General features: G+C 45.9%; 1 protein-coding gene across 1 annotated transcript; it reads left to right on the forward strand.

Moving 5' to 3' along the window:
• Positions 1–520: 520 nt before the first annotated feature.
• CYP77B1 (cytochrome P450, family 77, subfamily B, polypeptide 1) lies at positions 521–3453 on the forward strand. The gene is made up of 2 exons (XM_048685926.2): positions 521–1933; positions 2617–3453. The coding sequence occupies exons 1-2, from the start codon at positions 818–820 to the stop codon at positions 3085–3087; spliced, it is 1587 nt and encodes a 528-aa protein (XP_048541883.1). The 5' UTR covers positions 521–817; the 3' UTR covers positions 3088–3453.
• Positions 3454–24576: the final 21123 nt, after the last annotated feature.

Below are 24576 nucleotides of genomic sequence, written 5' to 3' on the forward strand. Positions count from 1 at the left end.
TAGGTTGAATCTGGCTTGGAATTTCGGGGTTACAAATATTTCGGGCCCCACCTAGTTACGCGAAATTTAATTGGAATTTTTAACCCTGCTCCCTCCACATTATTTGTGCGCGGGTCTTATTATACGGCTATTTCATTGCTTAGGAGTTAAGACCAGAAATAAAAAGGAGTTAAGACCAATATTCTTTACCCAATTGGAGAAAGCTAATTGTGACCCTTTTAACAACGGGGAAATGGCAGTGCACCGGCCCCTGGAGGGGAATGGAGTCATGGCCGCAGCGCGTTGGACCGCGTCAATCGACCTCCCAACCGCTCCGGCTCGTGCTCACTGGCGCGCGCCATTAAAGCGATGAGCACAGCAATGCCGCCCGCTTCTAGATTCCCAGAAAAAGAAAACCAGGCTCGCTAGCCATGCCCATGGCCAGCTTGCTGCCGCCGGTACACAGTACAATACCAGTGGCGTACTACTCCTCCTCGCCCGCGTCCGCATTAAAGGACACACACCGGAGCTCGCATTCATGGCTCCTTTCAGATGGTAGATGGCTCGCATTTACGCCCGCCACAGTACTCTCGTCTCCACCCGTCTCGCCCCGGCCCGCTATATATCGCTCCACCCACTCCGCCATTGACGACACTCCTCACCTCCCTAGCTAGCTAGCTCATCCATCGAGCTACTTCCTAGGTACGTACATACACGGCCCACACTCACTGCATGTCATTCCTCGTCCTCCGGTAGCCAGCTTAGCGGGAGACATCGATCGGCCTCCAGGGACAGGGGTCGGGATCGTGCGCTGGTCGGGCTCGAAGAGGGGGGCAAGATGGACGTCAACGACGTGCTGCTGCTGGCGTCGGCGGTGGTGCTGGGGCTGGTGTGGTGGCGGCGGTGCTCCAAGACGGGCGGCGTCGACGGCCTCCCCCCGGGCCCGCCGGGGTGGCCGGTGGTGGGCAACCTCTTCCAGGTGATCCTGCAGCGCCGCCCCTTCATGTACGTCGTGCGCGACCTCCGGGAGAAGTACGGGCCCATCTTCACCATGCGCATGGGCCAGCGCACCCTCGTCATCGTCACCGACGCCGACCTCATCCACGACGCGCTCGTCAAGCAGGGCCCCATGTTCGCCAGCCGCCCGGCCGACAGCCCCATCCGCCTCCTCTTCAGCGTCGGCAAGTGCACCGTCAACTCCGCCCCCTACGGCCCGCTCTGGCGCGCGCTCCGCCGGAACTTCGTCGCCGAGATCGTGTCGCCGCAGCGGGTCAAGGGCTTCTCGTGGATCCGGGAGTGGGCCATGGGCAACCACCTCCGCCGGATACGCGCCGAGCACGCCAAGACCGGCGCCGTCCGCATGATGGCCAGCTGCCGCCTCACCATCTGCAGCATCCTCATCTGCATCTGCTTCGGCGCCAAGATCCCCGACGAGCTCATCGTGGAGATCGAGGAGGTGCTCAAGGACGTGATGATGATCTCCCTGCCCAAGCTCCCGGACTTCCTGCCGCTCCTCACGCCGCTCTTCCGGAGGGAGCTCGCCGAGGCCAAGAACCTGCGCCGGCGGCAGCTCGACTGCCTGCTGCCGCTGGTGCGCGCGCGGCGGGAGTTCCTCCGGACCGGCGGCAACGCGTGCAAGGCGGACGGGGAGGGGAACAGGGTGATCGGCGGCGTGGAGATGATGAGCCCGCCCGGGGAGGCGTACGTGGACTCGCTGTTCGACCTGGAGCCGCCGGGCAGAGGGAAGCGGCTCGGCGAGGAGGAGCTGGTCACGCTCTGCTCCGAGGTGATGAGCGCCGGCACCGACACCAGCGCCACCGCGCTGGAGTGGGTCATGATGCACCTCATCCTCGACCCGGCGGCGCAGGAGAGGGTCTACGACGAGGTCGTCGCCAAGGCCGGCAAGACCGCCCGGATCACCGAGGCCGACGTCGAGGCCTTGCCCTACCTGCAGGTGATTAATCCACTCATTCCAATTCTATCGTACTCTACATTTTGACATCATCAACACTTGGGCCAGATTAATTAACTTAGCAAATTGCTTTACTACATGGTTGATGCAAGCTCGTTTGGGCAAGTCAATTCTATGAAATTGCTGCCCTTAAAGTAGACATTTGGCATTACCCTTGATAGAAGTCCACTTTAGCACTATGACACATCAGCAACATGAACTGATAATCACAAATAAGTTGATCTATCAGCTAATTAATCAACTAAACTTTCACAGTTTGTGATTGGAACACAAGCATCACACCATCACCATCAGTCGATCGGTCCCATCTTTGCTTTCCTTTTCCTGTTTAAGGACCATCACCACACCTGCGAACCAAGATTGCGGCTACTAATTAAGGATAGTTGACGTAGGGATTAATCTAAGCAGACACTCCTGCAGCTGGCCACTCAAGTGTAGCTGGTGTTCAAATGATCACTCACGACCGATGATTTGGACACGAAAACAGATATGAAAATGACGTTCGCTACCTCATCATCAGTGAGCCAGGGTCAACTGAAAGCGACCCACAGAGTACTATTACATTCAAAAAAGAAAGATCCAATTTTCGGCGCCTGCAGCCCAGCAATTTTCGGTGCCAAATTTCTGGCGGCGGTGTACGTGGCTAAATATTTTGTTGATCGCAGGCGGTGGTGAAGGAGACGTTCCGGCGGCACCCGCCGAGCCACTTCGTCCTCTCGCACGCGGCGACGCGGGACACCGAGCTGGGCGGGTACCGGGTGCCGGCAGACGCGAGCGTGGAGTTCTACACGGCGTGGGTGACGGAGAACCCGGAGACGTGGCCGGACCCGGACGCGTGGCGGCCGGAGCGGTTCCTCGAGGGCGGCGAGGGCCACGACACCGACATCACCGGCACCCGCGCGCTCCGCATGATGCCCTTCGGCGCCGGCCGCCGCATCTGCCCCGCCGCCACGCTCGGCGTGCTCCACATCCAGCTCACGCTCGCCAACATGATCCGCGAGCTCCGGTGGACTCCCCCCGCCGGCGAGGGGCCGCCCGACCCCACCGAGACCTTCGCCTTCACCGTCGTCATGAAGAACTCGCTCCGGGCCGGCATCGTCGAGCGCAACCATCCGCCGCCGGTGGCCGCGCATTGATTGCCTCCGTCCACCCAGAATGCACGGCGCGGCGCGGCGCGCACGTACCCCACGTCACGGATAGGTGGTTAATGGCGGGGTGTCATGCCTCATCAAGAAGATATAGATAAAATACTGCGGCGTGACATCGGATCTGCTAGTGGCTGCTGCTCGTTGGACATCGTGATGCAATGCGACGTCTCTTAAATTTTAGCGTCATGTTATTTATTTTCTTCTCTTCTCTTGATTAGTGCTCGATCCCCTTCTCTTCTTCTTTCTTCTTTCTTCTTCTCTTGAATTCTTGATTTGATCCACAAATGTACCTATAACCTGCTGCTGTTCCTTGGAGTATATTTTTGTTGCAAGAAAAAAGTTGGCTAATTTTAAGGAGTACTAGGCGTTTTGGAGGATGGGCTCCATAAAGCCTGTTATTTACCCAAAAAAATAAACACTTTCTGTTTCAAAACATTCTGGATAGAAATACAAGTATACAACGATGTAATGTGTGTGCGTGTGTATGTGTGTAATATATCATGATGAAATATCTTGAATTGCGAGCTATTTTTCTTGGTGCAGCTCTCATTTTAATGTTGTATTTCATCCTGAAAATGTACACACATGTAAATTATCTCTCCGGTTGTATGTGTATTTTTTTTGGCAGATTTTTTTGAAACACAAAAGTATGAATTTTTAAAACTTGTCCTCCATGGAGCTCGAGCTCTGTTTAGCATTTACGCGTTTTAAGCTCCTACTACAGTATGAAGGCTGGTGCAACAGAGTTCCGGGTCTGCTTCCGTTAGAGCAAATGAATGAACCAAATTTTAGGTTAATAATCAATTAAAATCCGTATAAGTTAGTACGTACGTGTGTGACTGAAAACATCAAGTCAGGGCTGCAAGTTGGTTTGGTCAGAGGTAGCAATTGATGCTTGATGCGCCGAAAGACGCCATGGTTCAGCCATCCATGTTTATGCAGTTGTGCCATTAAGCCGACATTTGAGCTTTGAACCAAGAATAATGTACTACATTGTGGGAAGACGAAGATGAGACGTGAGAGGGACATCCTCGCTTGCTGTTCCAGCTAACGGGCATGGACATGAAGAAGCAGGACTTCACTTCGGATGGTTGGTGCGCGGTAGTGATCAGAAGCATGGCTTAAGTGAGTGGCAGTTAGGGATTGGGTTCCATGTAAACTAGGCCTACATTGCTTGGTTATATCGAGAGTATTAAGAGTGGAACATTTATGTTGCAAGGCTAGGTCTAGTAGGGTCCTTTCATGTAGGGACACCTGTTTCTAATTAGGATCACGCGTGCATGAATGAGATCCTTTCATGTGAGGGGGCAAATCAGGACAACATGTACCAAATCCTCAAATGGTTTTGTAATAAAATTTACACATTTGAGAAACGTCGGACCCATAAAATTTTCATCGGCGACAGTCAATCTCGGATGAGGCCGAAGGGGAGGTGACGTGGGGAGCACCGCCGACCCCGACTAGGCCTAGCCAGGACCTCGTCGAAGACACATAGACGGTGCCGTGAGCAAAGTGAGCTGCGGTGTTCTAGGTAGAGGGCGGGGCGGGGGAGGACTTTGGGGGGGGGGGGGGGGGGTCGCCTAAATATCTATTCGCCAATGAGGTTTGCAGGAATGACCAGGGTGGCAGCCGCACGACAGGGGTGGGAGGCCATGGGAGTGTGGGATTGATTGGCTGCAGGGAAGGTTGAAGATGCATCGTGGCCGTTGGATCACCATCCGACGGTCCAATTTTTTTGATGGGGTGCAAGAAAGGGAATTAAAGAATTCGACTAATAGGTGCTCCCTACAAATTATGGGATCTAGTGATCTAAACTATACATGTACGGGTTAGGACGGTTTTTTTCATTCTCAGGTACCTGATTTTTTTGTGTCAGTCACCTTCTTTCTTTTTTTCCTTCCTTACTTCCTTCTGGCACGCCAAACCTTGTCGGAGAAGAAGAAACATCACCGGGGGAGCACCAAACCTATTATCTATCTTAGGTAGGGGAGCCATAGCCTCATTATCTATCATAGGGGGAAGCCACACCCCCATTATCTATCTTCAGGGGCGTGTAGGGGATCGCCGGAGGTTTTCATCAGTGGTGTCGGCCATAGAGGGATGGCCGGGGCGGTGGGTGGAGTATGAGGGAAGGGCGGCAAGGGGTGCGCAGTAGCGTTGCCGGCCGCGGCCCTCGGGTGGTGGAGGCCGGCAGTTAGTGTGGGGCAAGTTGGCGGCGGCGTAAGAAGGAAGCCGACAGTTAGTGTGGATTGCCGGAGGTTTTCATCAGTAGTGTCGGCCACACGTCCATTATATATATATATATATATATATATATATATATATATATATATATATATATATATATATATATATATATATATATATATATATATATATATATATATTCAGGGGGGATGTAGGGGATTGCCGGAGGTTTTCATCAGTAGTGTCGGCCTTAGAGGGATGGCCGGTGCGGTGGGCGGAGCTTAAGGGAAGGGCGGGGCGGCAAAGAGTGTGTGGTAGTGCCGCCGGCCGCGGGTGGTGGAGGCCGACAGTTAGTGTGGGGCAGGTTGGCGGCGGTGTAAGGAGGAAGAAGGAAGGGAGGAAGAAGATGAATAGTACACGATCTATTCTAGGCTCTTGGATGAAGATCTGGCGGTCCAGATAAGAAGTGACCCATGCAACCGTTTTTTTTTCAGGTACGTGACAAACAAAGCCTCCTGTCGTGTACCGCGTGTCATTTTGGTGCCTAGCCTAGACACATAGCATGATTTAGAAAAGCCATGGTACTACAAACGAACTGAAAATTCGCAAGACCTCTTTTGTACCTCGTCAATGGAGTACGCTAAAGACTGTGACCGATCGAAAGAGGGAGACCAATGCCGGTGGTTGGACGACGGCCGGGCCATGAACGCGCGACACCGTAGGTCCGTCGCAATCGATTACACCGGGCGAGTTGCCGGGGCCGGGGAGGTGAGGTTGGAAGCCTGTTGGAGTGCACTGTGCGTCCAGATCCCAGTGCAGGAAGCACTGCGTCATGCATGGCGACCAGCCAGCCTCGCCATTCTCTTTTCTGTTTACACTGGTCTACGGAGAGCCAAGACTTTGCAACAGGGCGAGGAGGAGCTGGCCATCTTTGACGCGGCTCGCCGTGACCTGTCCGGCCGGCCAGTTCGTCAGGGATTCACATGCCCACATTCACTGCGTTAACCCCACCCAATAAATGGATCCAACACCCGCGTCAGTGCGTCGATCCACCACCATGCCAGCGCCCGCGTCGATCTGATCTTAATTTCTACCGCGTGCAGCGCAGGGATTCCTCCCCTCTTCTAGATGGATCATGCGTGCGTGGACCGTGGCGTCGTTGTGTCGTACGCGAGCGGACGCCGGGGATGCAAGGACAGATGGAGAATTGAACGCGGGCTGGGCCACCGGAGTAACTCCGGCCGGCCGGCGTGCTCTCCTCCCGGCCGGCCGCGATCCGCACGGCAGCATGGTAGTTGATCAATGCGTCATTGTTACCGTGGTCCTGACCGCGACGGGTGGCCGCACCTAGTCAAACAGCTCAATGCTACTCCTACTTGCTGCTACACTGGACTGTAGCAGAGTTTGCACCACTGACAAATTACACCGTCACATGCATGAATGCATCTACTGGCGTGAACGGCCATGTCAGGGTGCATCTACATACGTACTGTCGCATTGTGTTTGTGACTCTTCGTCAGGAGAGTAGAGGAGCCCAAGGTTGTCGCGCGGAGCCAGATGGAGCGCACCACCATGATGAGTCAACATTAGAGCTACTACAGCCGGGCACCTTAAACTGACCTCAAGCGTCCAGACGGACGGCCAAGTCACTGACCGGGCATCCCTCATATCTAGCCTCTCGAGGCCAAATTCGGCTATTTAAGCCGGTTGGCGTCCACCAACCCTAGCGCATCCACCTCCTCCTTTTTCGCGCGGCCAGCCCGAGCCCGTCCACATCCTCTCTCCCGCTCCGCCGCTTTTCCCACGCTCTCCAGCTTCGCCATGGTCCGGCAGAAAATAACCACGTTCACTATGCTCACGCCGAAGCGCCGGTACCAGATCGAGCAGGAGATCCAGGCGAGGCGCACCGCGCGCATCGCCCGCTTCACTACCGGGGTGCCTCCGGACTCGCCGAAGGCGGAGGGGTAGGAGGGACATGAGCAGCAACCGGAGGAGGACGAGGCGAAGCAGCCGAAGCAGGAGCTGGCGATGGCTCTGGGCTTCAACATGGAGGACGCGGAGGTGGAGTTCGCCATCGCCCAAACGACCGAGATGGCAGAGCAGCAGGCCATCCTGGAGTCCATCCTGGATGTGGCCTATGTGGAGGTCAACTGACAGCTCACTCGGCAGGAACGGGCGGCGACCGACGAGGTCGAAGCGGAGATAAGCGCAGAGGAGCCGGAGGAACCGCAGGAGGCGGAGCTGCGCCTCGCCAGTGGCGGAGCCACCTCCTGGCGACCTTGGGCATCTGCCCGGGCTCTGCCCAAATACCTCCATTAAATTACACTAAGAGACTGAGAATCAATCACCAGTCTTTGTGGGCAAATACCTATGGAGCACACCCCTTTGTATTTTGCCCCGGCTCCATGGACGGGCTAGCTCCGCCACTGGCCTGCGCCCATGTACCCGGAGCCGAGCATAGAGATAGTGGACATCTCCGATGAATATTGTGGTAATTGATCTGCGTATTAAGTGAATTTTATTATTTGCATGCTTTTGTATGAATTTAATTTTTGTATTAGGCATTAGGATGTAGATAAGCAAATATGAGGACTAACCGGTCACTTCCGCGGACGATCGTCCGCGGGCGTTCGAAGGCCGTCTGGTCCGGTTGCATATAGTGGCGGAGCGTAGTGGGGAAAATTCCGGGCCCTGGCCCCCCCTTCCAAAAGAAAAATTTATCAAATACACTTACTTATCTGCTAATTGCTCTACTAATCGTCCGGCGTCTCTGATCACCCTAGCCTTTTCTATGCCATATACACTCATTTGGCCCCTTCTAATATTTGATTCACGCTCCGCCACTGGTTGCAGATGCTTTTATCGACCATGCGTCGAACAGCTGGCGAGGCAGTTCTCTAACTAACGACGCCATGAGATCATTCCTAATTAGTCACAAACCCATGCATGCGTATCCAGCTATAATGTGCGTGCATGATTAATCCACCGTGTCCCGATCGTCAACGTAATTATCAATGGACCATCGTATCGTATCTCCCACTTGTTCATGTGTCATCCTGTCTGCTGCTTGGCTATGGTTTTACATGCATCTGCATGACGGAGACGTCTCAACCAAACGGTGTGCCCTAGCCGGCTTAACCATGGAAAGCAACCGATCGTCAACCGCCTAACGGAATTCCTGGTTGCATGGGGAAGGAAAAAAACATGCCTAACGGAATGAACCTCTTCTCCACCTTACATTTAGCTACATGCCCTTGATCATTTATAGGATGAGACGGCACGCACGTTAGGTCCACCGCGGATGATGTTGAGCGAGTCCCTGTCATCTAGAAAACCTCTCGGAAGCGGGAGGCATTCAACGATGGATCGATGTAGTCCAGCATGCCGCATGCAATATTAGGGAAGGGCCGTGCGCGCGACGGGTGTGTCGCACCAACTAAACCGACCAACCAACAACAAGAAAACGGATACGGAGCCATGCACCCATGAATGTTTCCCGTTGGCCGTCCAAATCATCGGCGATGTCGCGTGTTAATGCGCGCGCCAAGTTGCTGCAGGCCCGCGGCTGCCGTCTACACCATCTCCGGACCGGGCTAGCTAGCCGCCCTCCGCGGTCGTCCATCCCCGTCGTTGCGCTGCGTCCTTTGCCCTCGTCCCTGTCACGCACGAGCAGGTTTGAAACATGGTACCCGTGAGGCCGTGACCCTGACTTTTTTGCCAAAGGAATGTGCTCATCAGCACTAGTGTTCTCGTCCGAAAGTGCATGCAGAGGTTGGCGCATGCTTGATGATGCTTCGTAAGATCTCCGGACAGGGGTGCGAGCAACTGAGGAGAGGCGCATTTGTATCAGCCAATTCCTAGCGGGCTGAAACCCATTACCTATGCGACCCAGACCTCCCCTCTCTCCCTTTGTTTTCTTTTCCTTTTTCTGTTTTTTGTTCTTTCTGTTAGTCGGTTTTATTTATTTTCTTTTGCAGGTACTTTTGAGATGTTGCGTGAGTGTAAATGTATACATACAAATACTATTAAATATATGTTGTGTGCAATTGTTTTTTGGTGCAAAGTTGCGTGCAATTTTTCTCATTTTCTTTACTCATAAAGGATAATACCAATGCGATAATTGCAAATGGTGCACGGGCACCTTGGTACCCATTTCTGAAAAGAATTTTGTACAACACAATTTATTTATTTATGATGTAAACATACATAAACAGGTATACTAAGCATCTGCAACATTTCAGTTTTACATGTGGCGTGCAAAGAAAAACAAATACATATTTCAAATGGGCTGTTTGTTTGCTTTTGCGCCGGGCTTATTTTTTGTACAATTTAGAAATTACATTTTTTTCAAAAACAAAATTTCAGGGATCCGTAGCAGAAACAACAAATTTCCACAGTTTTTTTGAATCATCTAAATATGGTTTTTTTCTAAAAAAAACGTGCACCATGGTGCCTGAGCAACAAAACTTTGCACTCAATACCAATGTCACTAATTCATTATTTCTTATAGAGCTTCCTTATTTTTATATTTTTAGTTATTATTTTGTTTACTTTGTTTTTATGGGTAATGCCATGCCACTATTTCATTACTTGGTATGAAAATTCTTTTTTTGCGAATTTTCACTATTATATGTTTATTATTGCATATTATAAAAGTGTAATTTGTATGTAAATTTTGTGCCAATTTTTTCATTATTTGTTTAATTATTCTTTCTTCTCAAAGGGTTATATCAATGCCACAAACTCATTAATACTTAGAAGAATTAATTATTTTAAATCTTTAGATATGATATCACTTTCTTTTCTTTTTAAGGGTAATTAATTAATTCATAGAAAATCTACCTTTTGCTAAAATTTCCCTATTATATGACTATTCTTGAATATTACTAATACAAGCATCTAAAATTTCCCTTTAAGAAGAAAGACAATGAAAAAAATCAATATAATTAACAAAAAAGAATTGCACATAAATTACATATTTATAAGATGTAACTATAAGCATTTAATGATGGATTTTTCATAAAATTAAGTTTACTAAGGAGGAATAAATTAGTGGCATTGGTATGGCCCGCAAAGAAGAAATAAAACAAAACAAATACTAGAAAAATCAGAATACTAAAGTTCTAAGAAAGGATGAATACGTGATATTAGTATTACCCATTAAGGGAAAATAAGATGAAAAACAATGAAATAATATGTACGCAATTTACAAAAAAATATACTTTTTATAATATGTAAGAATAGACATATGATAGTGAAATTTTGCTAAAAGCAGTTTCCTTCGAGAAATGCATTAGGGACAAAGAAAAAAGGAAATGAAATAAAAAGTAAAGAAAATCAGACTAATAAATTTTTCTAAAGAAATAATTAAATAATAAATTCGATATTACCCTTTAGGGAAAAAGAAAATAAAAAACTAAAACGATATCAAAATCATAAAGATTTCTAAGAAAGAATAAATTCGTAGCATCTGTATTGATCTTTAAAAAGAAATAAAATTTAAAAAAATAACAAAATTTGCATGGAATATATACAAATATTACACTTTTTACAATATGCAAGAATAAGCATATGATAGTGAAATTTTTGCAAAAAAAAAAATCTCAGATGGAATGAATTAGTGGCATCGGTAATACTCTTAGAGAATAAAAATGAATAAAAACTAAATGTAAACTCAATAATGAAGTTTTCTAGGAACAAATGAATTGTTGGATTTGGTATTACCTTTTAAGAAGAAAGAAATTTGAAAACTATAACTAAATTAAAATAATGAAGTTTTCTAAGGAAAAAAATAAATGAATGTCATTTTTATTACCATTTAAGAAGAAAGACAATAAAAAAAATCTAAAACAAACAATGACAAACTTTGCAAACCATACGCACACAAAATAGGTTTATTTAATATGCAAGAATAAACATATAATTGGAAAATTTTCACACACAAAAAAAGATAAGAAGGAATGAATTATTACCTTCAAAGAAGATAGGAAATAAAGTAACATTAAGAACAGATCAAAATAATAAAGTTTTATAAGAAAGAATGAATTAGTGGCTTTTGCATTAAACTTTAATAAGAAAAAAAATTAAATGTAAACTAAATAAATCAAAGTAAAGAAAATTTAGAAGAAAAAATGAATTAGTTGGATTGGCATTTACCCTCTAAGGTAGAAAATTAAGAAATATACTAAAACAAACAATGACAGCATTTGCATATGATATACACATTTTTTATTTTTTTATAATATGGAAGAATAAACAAATAATAATGGGATTTCCACAAAATAAGTTTCCTAAGGAGCAATGAGTTCGTACATTGGTGTTAGCCTTAAAGAAGAAAGAAAATAAGAAAACCTAATACAAAAGTAAAATAAAAATAATGAGGCTTTAGAAGGAAGAAAAAAATTATGCACAACTTTGCATTGAAATTGCACTTCTTATAATATGCAAGGAATAATCATATAATAGTGCAAGTGTTGCACATATTTTATACTCCCTCTGTCCCATATCAGTTGTCGCTCAAACATTTGGGATGAAGGGAGTAATATTTGTGTGTATACATTTACACTCACCCAACATCCCGAAAATACCCACAAAATAAAAATGCAAAAAAAACTAACAAACAAAAAGGCAAATAGAAAATAAAATGCATAAAAGTAGAAAGAAAAAACAAAGGGGATGGCTAGATCGTCAGACGGGCTAATGGGCTTCAGCCTGTTAAGGATTGACCGGCCCAAAATAGTAGCCAGTCAAATTCCCAGCCCAAAACACAAGACATACCACACAAAAAAGGAGCACGAATCTTGGAGCAGCAATCAACTCTCAGAAAAATAGACTATCCCAAATTCAATTTTCAGGCAACTTACATATGGATAAAGTGTAAAACTGTATATCTTTTCTGAGGACGTGATAAGAGATAGTGCATTGATAGAGGCCTGAAAGAGCACACCCAATCATTAAATATAATGGGATGTCGTTTGGATGACAGCCTGCGACCATCGAACTAATTTTTGTCATTGACCGTAAATGTGGATATGTGTTTGGATGGAAGCCCCAATTTCTGATATTAGCCAATTTTCATCTATCTTTAACTTCTTGCACACTTCTAAATCCAACTTACTATGGAGAATGCGGCAGTAGAAACCTCCACCAAAAAGTTGCGCAGTTGGTGCAACACGATTTGGTTGGGCTAGACAGAGGGAATCACCTATAGTGATTTTTTTCGTCGCAACTTTTATATTTGTGTTTTTTTAGGGAGTTATATTGGCGGTTAGTTTAAAGGAAGGCCACCTTTAGGGGTTCTCCTATGGTTAATGTGTTATTGAAGTCATGCCGATACCTAGAGGATAATGCACAATATGTTTACCATAAATATGACATCCATGCGATTGACCGACAATATATGCATGACTTAAAACCTTTGATCAGGTAATAGTAATGTATAACAATACATAATTAAGTGAGAGTTTAATGAAAGCTTCGATGGATTTTCTCCGTTCAATGGTTTGTGTGGATCTTTGTGGAATAAATGGATCGGCCTGGGTGCCATGTATTTTGGGCATTGTATGCCGGTTTTGTCCAATTTTCCGCTAATTAATCAGATAACACACTTGTTTGTAATTTTTTGAATTATTTTCCAATCTATTCATCTTCAATCATTACAGTACACGAACACCAGAAATAATAAAAATTACATCTAGATCCGCAGACCGCCTAGCAACGACTACGAGCATTGAAGTGAGTCAAAGGCGCGTCACCGTCACCCCCTCCCTCGCAAGAGCTAGGCAAAACTTTTTCTAGTAGACAGTCAGGAAGTCATCATGCTAAGACCCTTAGGATGCGTGCACCAGAACAACAACCACCGTCGATGAAGAGTAACATAGATCGGAATGATCAAACTTGAACATACACGAACATAGAGGAACTATGAGCAGATCCAGCTAAATCCACCAAAGAAAGATCTGCTGGAGACACACCTCCACACGCGCACCGACGATGCTAGACGCACCATTGGGACGGGGGCTAGGCGGGAAGAATCTTATTTCATTTTCAGGAAGCTGCTGCCGTCGGGTCTTCCTGAGTAGGACCGCAACCCTAATCAAACTCAAAGGAAAATGTTAAAACGGAGCCCTCCACCAGTAAGGGCCGGGATCCACCGCGTCACATGGCCTTAAGGTCACCAAAGACGAGACGGATCAGCGCAGGCGCCGGCGGGAGGCAGAGGAACCATAGCGTTTTTTTGAAGAGGAGGCGGCCTAGCACGCGAAAGTTTGGACCAATACACAGAAATATAACCATAGACACTTGTTTTAATAGATTGATCTCTAAAAATGCGCAATTAAGTAGTATCCACGCTTCTGTGGATTATTTGTGTATGCGCAAGAAGGCAACATGAGCATCTCCCGCTTTACTGGACTCAGATTCGACATGCACTCTCACAACCGATTCATAGTGTGTCATATATATCCTTTTCGTCTGTTAAAAAAATCCTTTTCTTTACTTACTCCCATCCACTTGTCCCACCCGTCTTATGTCCTATAAATTTTCAACTACCCTTCTTCACGCTCTCTTTGCAATCTCCATCCTTTTATCTATAAATTGTTTGTCCAGCCTCACTGCCTCTCCTCGTCTCCCCAATACCGCTCCATTTTTCGTCTTGCTAACTCATTGGCCTAACCATTCGCGAGGTCTATTGGAAATTTGGAATAGGAGGCACTGGGACATACAAATTAAGGTGCAGATCGCATTCGCATGGAGTTCTAGACTGCATGCAAGTGGCTATGGTTCCTCGTGTCTAGATGTGAGGACCTTATGGTGCAGGGCGGAGCAAGATAATCGTTACCTGGTGCACATGCACCAGGATAATAAGAAAAGACATGTAGCGTTTAGGCCTGAAAATTGCTATGCGCACGAGATTAAGCCGTCACGAGTGCACCTGGTTCGTAGAGATTCAGCTACAATCCTGCAATCGAGGGACACGCTCCTTCTTTCCGTTGCGGTCGCCTTGGCCTACCTTGACATGGGCTGGTGAGGCTGGCGCATGAGGTGTCTCTAGCCAGAGGGAGGTGCCACGTAACAGTAACACCTGGAATCCATATGTGTCTATCTATCCACATGCGTTGGTGTTCTAAAATAAAAATCGAAGTGCATTGGAGTACAAAAATCTAGTTATGTGCATCTCCCTCAAAAGTATTTAATCTACCAACTCGCACTTTGTGAGGCCGCTATTTAGGTTGACGGCCACCCCCTTCCCATGCTGTTGGTACCGATCATCGGACTTGACCGACCGCCGCCATCAACCCTGTCTCGATGTACCATGAGACTATATTGGACAAAAAATATTTTTCTCACTTAACTGATTTAATTTTTCATTTTACTAATCCCCATTTGAGAATTTGAAATCAAAGTGTTATTTTGCCTTATAAATCACCTTTGATTCTCACTTCACATGTGATGTCAAATTCGAGGTGTACTGATCCGTGATACGAATCGTTTTATTGAGAAGCTCCAGCGGCGATTAAACCCTAGCCACAACGCCATCTCCTCCCCCTCCTGCCGCCACCTTAGTGCACCGCTAGGCAAACCCCATGCGCCGCCTGTGGCAGTGGGCTGGGAGTTTACTGATCGTGGGGCCCTGCAGTGGACAGCCGAAGATTTGGTGGACTGCTATGGGTCTGTGATGGGATGTGTGGACGAGTTGCGGTCTCCGAAAGGCAATGCTTGACAATCGTGTTGGTGTTGCAATGCACATTTTTCAACAACAACAATAGATTTCAGCGTCCCCAAGAATTCAAATGTATTTTTTTACGGTATGAGTCTGTCTGTAAGGACCTATGATATGGCCTTGAGCCTCTTTCGCAAATAATAATAAATATATAAACCGCCTTTGTTGACTCCTCCCTAGCTAGGCCTGGTAGTGAAAGAGCTTGACAGCGGCGTGAGAATCATCGAGTAGTAGCGTATCCAACAAACTGACGCACTATAAGCTCAAATATGTAGTGTGTTGTGTGTCCGTGCGCACCGCTCGAGCTGCGTCCACGTGTGTTGGCATAACATGGGGAAAGGAAAGAGAGAGACAAGTACTGTTTGATGGAGATGGGGGCACGGGAATGAATTTCCGTGGCATTCCTGGGCTTGGCGCTAGAGATATTTTTGGGGTGATCGGGGCCGTTATTGACAAAATCACATGAGATATGGTGACAAGAAGGTCCAAGAGAGGTCCTCAAGAAATTTATTTCTATTTTATTGATATTGTTCTTTCCTGATTTTTGATAGTGTAATAAATTAATATCAAATTGATTTTTAGTACATTCGGCCTCTCAACAACATCATCCGAAGAGTTAGTCCAGACTTTGAGGTTGGACTGAACCAAATTATTAAAAGAGAGAAAGAAATGATCAGCAAGAGTCATGCTGAAGCTATATACATCATACCGTAGCAACTATCAACTTCAAATACCATTGACAGTAGCAGCTGAACTGTGAGAAATGTTCTTCGACAACACCACCTCTAAAAATGAAACGACACCCGTTGTCTTTGTCGTCGGATACAATCACAAATGATTGATCAAGGGTTTTCATCACTGAAGAGGGATTCTCAGCAATCTTCACACAGTGCTTTCAAGAAGGAAACAACTTTAAGTATTTGTCTCAAGTAAAACCAATAAAGATCGGACCTATAGTTCCCACTCTGGAGCTCAAGACTCTTCACTCAAAGAGCGCTTCCAATCCTTAATTCTCTATGTCATACCATCCCCATTTCCAATGAAAAAGTCACTGGTGGATCAATGGCACCCGTCTGTTTGTTTTAGATAAGTATGGCTTTGGTCCTTAGTTGTTCAGATAGTTCAGTTTTGTCTCCATATACCTATGATCCTTGTCTTTTCTCAATGGGATAAACTTGTTTCATTATCCCGTCCAAAGTTGTATCCTTGTTTCTACGGCATCGTTTATCTTCTAGCATGTTACGTCTTCGGCTATGCTAGCACATATGTACTTATCATGACAATATATGACATCAAAACACACATCGAAGGAGGGGAGACATAGGGGGGACAGGCAGGGCGCCATGGGAAGTTCTGACCATGCCAAATTCCCCATCCATCTCGGTCCCACCCTTCTTCAGTCTTATATATTTTCACCTACCTTTTTCAGGCTCTCTTTGCCACCCCATCCTTTAATCTATAAATTGTTCGTCTAGCCTCACTGCCTCCCCTCGTCTCCCTACCCTTCCACCTTTCGTTTTGCTAACTCATTGGCCTAACCATTCGTGCGGTCCATTGAAATAGGAGGCACCAGGACATACAAATTAAGGTGCAAATGGCATCCGCATGGAGTTGCTGACTGCATGCAAGTGGCTATGATTCCTCGTGTCCATGTGCGAGGATCTACTCATGCAGGGGGGTTATGTGGAACATGCACCCGGGTCAACAGAGTGATTAGTAGCGATTAGGCTTGAAGATTGGTACGTGCACCAAGACTAAGCCGTGACGGGTGTATCAGGTTCACAGAAATTCTTCTACAATACTGCACTCCAGGCCACACAACAGGTTTCCGTCGCGCTCGCCTTGGCCTACCTTGACATGGTCACATGGGCTGGTTTGCAAGGCGCACGAGGTAGTTGTAGCCACAGAGTCCGGGAATAACAGTAACACCAAGAATCCACATGTATCGATCTAACACCATGTACGTCGGTGGTTCTAAAATGAAACTCCATGTGTGCTGGACTACCAAAATAAATAAATAAATAAGGGAATGTACGTCTCCCTCAATCAAAAATATAAAATCTATCAATTTGCACTTTGTAACGCGCTGTTGTTCATGTCCACGATCATCCTCTTCCCAGGCTGTTGGTGCTGATCTTCGGACTCTACAAACCACCGCCATCAACCCTACCTGGATGTAGCATGAGCGCATATTAGTTGAAAATTAATTTTCTCGCTTAACTAATTTTATTTTGTATTTTACTAATCTCCGTTTCATAATTTGAAATCAATGTGTTATTTCGCCATATATACCTCTGCTTGATGAGCCAGGAAGAGCTCTCCCTCATCCTCCCTTCGCCATATATACCAACAGGACTGATGCAACATCAGCGCAAATATGTAGCGTATTGTGTGGCTCGTGCGCTGCCGCTCGGGTTGCATCGGCGTGTGGGCGCATAACACGGAAAAACGGAAAGAGAGTGGGGAAGGGAGGGACAACTATATATTGTTTGATGCAGACGGGACAGGAGAATGAATTTCCACTGCATTCATGCTCTTTGCGCTAGAGATATTTTTGGGGTGATCAGAGCGGTTGTCGCTGAAATTACCTGAGATATGGTGACCTAAAGGTCCAAGGAAGGTCATCAACAGATTTATTTTTTATTTTATTGATATTGATATTTTTCTTTCCAGATTTTTTATAAAGTGCAATATCAAAGTGACCTTTAGTTTACCACATCTGGCGTCTCAACAACATCATCTGAAGTTCTCGTCGAGACTTTAAGCTTGCCAACAACCAAATTATTTAAAAACAAAGGAGAGATCAACAAGAGTCACTCTGAAGCTATATACATGAAACAGCAGCAACCATCAACTTCAAACACCATTCACGGTAGCACCTGAACTGTGAGAAATGTTCTTTTACATCAACGCCTGTAGAAATGGAACGACACCCAAACATCATTGTCATCAGATCCAACCATGAAGGCTGGATCAAAGGTTTTCACCACTCGAGGGATTCTCAGCAATCTTCACACAATGCTTTCAAGAAGGAAACAACTTTAAAACATTGTCATTGTCAAGTAAAACCAATAAGATCGGACCTAGAGTTTCCATTGTGGAGCTCAAGACTCTTTACCTTAAGAGTGCGTCCAAACCTAATTTCTCTACGTATACCATCCCCATTTCCAATGAAAATGTCACTGATGCCATATATGGCGGCGACTCTTGTCGTAAGGGACGTGGCGTATAAGACCGTCACCAAACATTGAAATGACCAGAGGACAGCCAATTTGACACACATGCGCCAGAATCTGGTGTTGCTCTAGACAACACGCTTTGGGAAATCTATGCCAACATAGGCAATCTGGTCCTTCGCGGAGATTAGTAGGCCGCACGAAATCACAACTCGTAGGCAGCGGTGTCATTGTGTAGTGGCTAGCACAAATGTACGAGCAGCGACACAGAGATGGTAAATGCGTAGCAAGTACACTGTGCAGGCAATAGCATTTGACGTGTTGTGAGCTGCAGGGGCGGAGCCAGGATTTGACGATAAGGGGGGCGAAGTATTCAATGAACATATAGAAGTTTTTTTTCCTAACAGTAACCATTCCACGGGACTTCTTATGCCTAAAACTAATGAGGAATACAAGATAATATGGATTTTGCAATTAGAAAATGGTAGATTTTCATTAGTTTGAATGTGGTTATTATGCCTAAAACTCACAGAACAAAATGTATATTCTTATATGGTGTGTTTCCAATTCTAGCTTGCTGTGTAAATTTTACTCATGCCAGAATATTTGATCAGTAGTTTCTATGTAAGCTAATTTCATATTTAAGTTATCATGTATACAAACTGGTATGTAATTTTCTAACCGGACTGAAAAATAGAAACTAGAATCTATCAAGTTTGTGGAATTCTAACAATAATAAAAACTTGCGATGATGTAGACATGAGCCGATGATGTACCTTAGATCTGAGGTGAGTCCTGTTGAGTTGTCCTAAGGGCAAATTCTGAAATTAAGATGATAGAATCAGTGCATACCTATTTTTAGAATAAACAAAAAATTGCCAGCCCTAATTAATCCCATCAAAGGCAAAAACTTTCTAGTCTTGTAGAGAAAGATGTGGATCAGTTCATCAGTATTCCATGGTACACATATATAAATGAATGAAGCAACTTAGAAGACTCACCGTAAGATTATTCCGCCATCCGCGACGACGGCGGCGCTAATCTGTTGTACGGATCCAACTATAATAGCAAAGCTCGCGATACATCAAGATCGTGCTAAATCAAGAACACGAGAGAGAGAGAGAGAGAGAGAGAGAGAGAGAGATCAAACACATAGCTACTGGTACATACCCTCAGCCCCGAGGGAGAACTACTCCCTCCTTGTCATGGAGAGCACCGGGATGATGAAGATAGCCACCGGAGAAGGATTCCCCCTTCGGCAGGGTGTCGGAACGGGTCTAGATTAGCTTTCGGTGGCTACGGAGGCTTCTGGCGGCGGAACTCCCAACCTATTATGCTCCCGGATGTTTTTAGGGTATATGGAGATATATAGGCGGAAGAAATACGTCAGGGGGGCCACGAGGGGCCCACGAGGGTGGAGGGCGCACCCAGAGGGGGTGGGCGCGCCCCCCTGCCTCGTGGCCTCCTCGTAGGTCCCCTGACATGCACTCCACGTCTTCTGGGCTTCTTCTGATCCAAAAATAAGTTCCGTGAAGTTTCAGGTCAATTGGACTCCGTTTGATTTTCCTTTTCTGCGAAACCCTAAAACAAGGTAAAAACAGAAACTGGCATTGGGCTCTGGGTTGATAGGTTAGTCACAGAAATGATATAAAAGTGTATAATAAAGCCCATAAACATTCAAAACAGTAGATAATATAGCATGGAGCAATCAAAAATTATAGATACGTTGGAGATGTATCAGCCAGCAAGCAGAGTGCGGTGGCGCCATGGTGGGCAAAATGCCCAACATCACCTGGCTAGAAGGCTCCCATGTGGAGACCATAAAGGGGTGGCAATCGGGGTGGTTCTACATCACCGAGCCGCGCGACACCAACTGGGTGGCGGCCCCCAAATTTCGATCCGGAATCCCCACGCGGCTCACTTCCTGGAAAGAGAAGGGCCTGTCCTGGGGTTCTTTGGTAGAGCTGACCGGGCTCCAGACATGCATCAGGAACATGATGAGCAAGAAAATCAAGCTCGTCAACGTGGTCCAGGTCATGCTCTTCCGCCGGATTCTCCCGTGTCAACGACGGGCATTCGATTTGTGGGAGTTCGACCCAGCCCAGCACCAAACGCTGCGAGAGCTCTTCGACACAACGCACGAGGACGTCTGGAAGGTGCTGTTTAAAGGCGCCGAGGTTCCCCCTTCCCTCACCGAGGACCGCGGACTTAGCGCAAAGCGCCGTGCTAATCCGGTAAGTTTTTGTATCTTGCAGGGTATTTGTTTGCCCCAGTTAAATGCTGTGCGGGATCTAAGCTCTCATGCCATTAACAGGACTGGATAAAGACAGCGGAGCAACTCGATTGCCCAGCCCCTCTACCTGAAGATCCCGCAGATGCTCTCCTGACGGAGATGCTGACTCCGGCACCTTACGAGGTGCCGGCGAAGAAGGCGAAGAAGAAGGCCACGGGGACCCGAAAGGGTCTCCGGCGCAAGGTTGTATTGGACTCATCGTGGAACTTGCTGTTTAAAGGCACCAGACAAATTGCTGGAAGCGCTTCGCAGTGCTTCCACCGACGAAGAGCACTGCACTATCATGAGTGCGGTGATCGAGAAGGTTCAGTCCGCCAAAAACGGGCTGACCGAAGCTTGCGCCAGCCTCCTAACAGGCTTTGAGGTAAGCAATCAAAATATAAGAAAATATTACCGCATAGATAGTAGCCCCTGATGCTCTGTTCGGTGTCCGAGAAGAAAGGCCGAATAGAGGACCAAATGATGACCCAGGAGTCTAATAGGAATATGTCTATGTGTAAGTGCAGGCTTCCCTGTTGGCCGCTACCGCACGTACTTGAGAACCCACAAGTATAGGGGATCAATTGTAGCCTCTTTCGATAAGTAAGAGTGTCGAACCCAACGAGGAGCTAAAGGTAGAACAAATATTCCCTCAAGTTCTATCGACCACCAATACAACTCTACGCACACTTGACGTTCGCTTTACCGGAAACAAGTATGAAACTAGAAGTACTTTGTAGGTGTTGTTGGATAGGTATGCAAGATAATAAAGAGTAAGTAAATATAAAGTAGGGGCTGTTTAGATAAAGACACAACTAAATTAGTTTTAGTAGAGAGCTTTTGTCAACAAGAAAGTTATTTGTCCCCACACTACACCACGCACCAGATTTCCCTACCGGTGTGTGTTGGGAAAAGTCAATTTTGCCAACAGACTGTTAGTTGGGAAAACTTCTAACGAACTGTTGGTCGGCCATACGCGAGTATCGTGTCCAACTGTTGGTCGGCAATACTTGGATATTTCACATTGGACTGTTGGTCGGGAAAGCTTCTGTCTGCGTCACACTGTTGGTCGGCGATTAATGCCGACCGACTGCTGGTTGCCAATTTGGCCGGCCCATCTTTGCGCGCGCGGGCCAAAAACTAGGCGCCAAGCCTCCCTCCTAATTTTTCACTCAGCTTTTGTGCCACGACTAAATCCAAATTCCCCAAACCTAAATCCCCTCACGCACTTCCTCCGCCGCCGACCGCTCGCTATCTGGCATCCCGCCCGCCACCGACCGCCCGCCGTCTCCAGCACACCATCACCGTGGTAGCAAGGGTGCTGCCCTGTCTCCTTCATCCTCCTGCATCCCCACTGCTTAGCCCCCAAGCACTTCTAACCCTAGCTTGTGCGCTGGAGTTTGGAGAGAGGCCAAGGCGCAGTGGTGGATGCCGCCGTCCCTCTCAGATCTGGGGCTGAGAGAGAGAGAGAGAGGTGGGTAACCTGCGAGAGAGAGTACTCGCACCCTCGCTCGTCACCCAGGCGCCGTCACCACCGCTGCCACGGCATGGGCTTCCTCCGATCTGCGCCCGCCGGTTCATTTGAAGAAGGATCTGGCCGTTGACTGCTGGTGCTTCCCCTCCCCCGACGGTGAGTGTTCTTCTCACTCTCCTCTCCCTCTCCACCCCTCCCCAATTGGTGCTTCCGTTAGTTGATTTGTTTGCCTTTCCCTTTTCCGTCCAGATCTGCCATGACTTGGGATAGTACTTCTATCCAGCAAGCAGCGCTTCGGCTGGGAGCTCAAGCTCAAGCATAATGTCCGAAGAAGGGCTCTATCTGCTAATGGGGTAGTCGGCAATGCAGTCTAAGGGCTGGCTACTACTCATCTGATTTCTGGATATGAGAGGATGAGAACTTGAGAAGAACAAGCTTGATGCTATGGTTGCAAAAAAAACATGTACTACAGGTATTCCTTTCAGTACTATTGCAGCAATCCTTAATTAGCTACTTTTTTATGAACTGGTTGTGATTGATTTGTGAACTTTAGAGCTTGTGAGTTGTAATGTGTGATTTCATAGGATGCTTGAAGGTTAATAAAAGGGTATTATTCCTATGAAAGTTCATTACTTTATATATATATAAATTTATCCACATATCTGTGCTTTGATACGAGGGACAACCCTGAGAACTAGCTTCATCCATGAAAAGTCCAAATAATCACACTAATGTTTCAGATTTTTAGTTAAGCATTGTAGAATTCTTTTAAATAGAGGAGTATATTAAATTTTCATCCTCTGAACCAGGTGAGAGTTGAGACACACCATACACAGGCTCTGCAAGATGGCGGAAATAGACCTCTTCGTCGATGACTTCTACGAGGACGATATTGACCTAGAGGCTGGAGCTTTGCTACTCTTTCCGACTAAGAACAAGGTATCGTTTACTTTTTCTCTCCCCACATACAATCCTTCCCTGTTCCTGTCCCTCCTGCTTATTTCTTGCTATAGGGCAACACACTGCAAGTGTTTCTTAAATTGTTAGTCTCAATGCTCCAATTCTGGCAGAAGGATTTAAGGTAGGAAGACATAGCACCAATCAAGGATTTTCGGTAGGAAGACATAGCATCACTCATGGTTATATGGATTTAATGTTGTATTTCTGTATTTTTGCAAAATTACTTCTGTGAAGCTTGTAGATTATTTCAGTTCTTCAGTTGTTTTACACTTAGGCTTGTATTAACTTGCAACTTCTTTTCTCCATAATTTTGCAACAATAGTTCTGTAGTACTTGGTACAGTTTTTCTGGAATCATGATAAAATACATATATATCTAGCCGTTTGTATTTCGACAGCAATGCTTCTAAAGATTTTAGAGTTTTATTTTCACTATAAATTTGCTTTAGTAGTTCTGTAACTTCCAGAATATTTCAGTTAAGGGGTTCTACTCTTAGGCTTGTATAGACTTACAACATCTTTTATTTGCAATTTTGCAATGAGAATGGTTTCACAACTGTAGACAGTTCAGCTTTATAAGGCCATTGTATCCATGAAGAAATTTGTTATTTATTTCTGAATACATCTCGTACTATTTATCTGTACATTGTAGAGCAACTCATATTGGTGTAGCGATGCATTTTAAGATATGGCATGAAGCTAGCTAATGGCTTTTATTATTTCTAGCAGCATGTGATTCACTGAACAAAAAAAGGACTGCACTCACATATGAAATGCTTGCAAGTTTTAGAAAAATGAAGCAAAGGACCAGCGGTGTAGGTAAGGGCTTTAATTTGTTAGTACTCCACTTGCTATGCATCAAGATTCAATCAAGTAGGATTCCCAGTGTATTTGCAGTTTTTACATAGTGTTTTGCATGTGAATTGTGGTCACTACTGTCAATCCATGGAAAATTAAATGTATAGTGATGGATGAAACGAATGGAACCTATATCCTGGGTTGCAAGTACTATATTGTTGCTTCTAAAACACTTGTATGCACAGATAGTTTCTCTTGGTTATCATAAGTGAACATTCTTGAGATAAATTTTGCTCAGTTTTTTAGTGGGGAAGGAAAGCTTCATGATATTCCATTTAAAGCGCTGATATCTATTTGAAAATTAATTTATGTGCATACCTCCTTGATCCTAACAGTATTTGTGTACTGTATAGGAGAAATCTTCTCAGTTTCTGAATCCTGAGCAGTAGCAAGTCAGGTGCTTAATGGTGATCCTACCATGCATATGGCATAAGCAGGTTAGTTCTAAAAAGGTAATTGTTAATTCGCTCGCATCTGTCCCGCAATTGCCACAACTTAGTGCAGTGAGATCAGAGGATGAATCTAATTTGTGGCACTGAAGTACAAATGTTTTTATGAATATAATAGTCAGGTGCAGTGTAAGTTCAGATGCTTTTATGAATATAATAGTCAGGTGGAGTGTAAGTTCAGATGCTTTTTGTTTGGTATTTTGCAAGTCCTCATGTGCTTAGTACTGCATTTGGAAATGATTGCGAATAGATTCTTCTCCTTGAGATTCATTTTTAACATAGGGAAAGTATGTATAACCTCCTAATGTACGTGGGTTTTTGAGAATGCTTTTCCTAGGGCATGCTGCACTCATCATTGAAACTCCTAGCTGTGTATTAGAT

This window comes from Triticum urartu, chromosome 7A, assembly GCF_056163025.1.
Source record: "Triticum urartu cultivar PI428250 chromosome 7A, HENAU_Tu73, whole genome shotgun sequence".
NCBI classification, from domain to species: Eukaryota; Viridiplantae; Streptophyta; class Magnoliopsida; order Poales; family Poaceae; genus Triticum; species Triticum urartu.

Excerpts from the sequence above, each read along its gene's own strand:
- CYP77B1 (XM_048685926.2), top strand. The coding sequence starts at position 818 with ATGGACGTCAACGACGTGCTGCTGCTGGCGTCGGCGGTGGTGCTGGGG. Across the intron at positions 1,934-2,616 it reads AGGCCTTGCCCTACCTGCAG|GCGGTGGTGAAGGAGACGTT; the intron begins GTGATTAATCCA and ends TGTTGATCGCAG.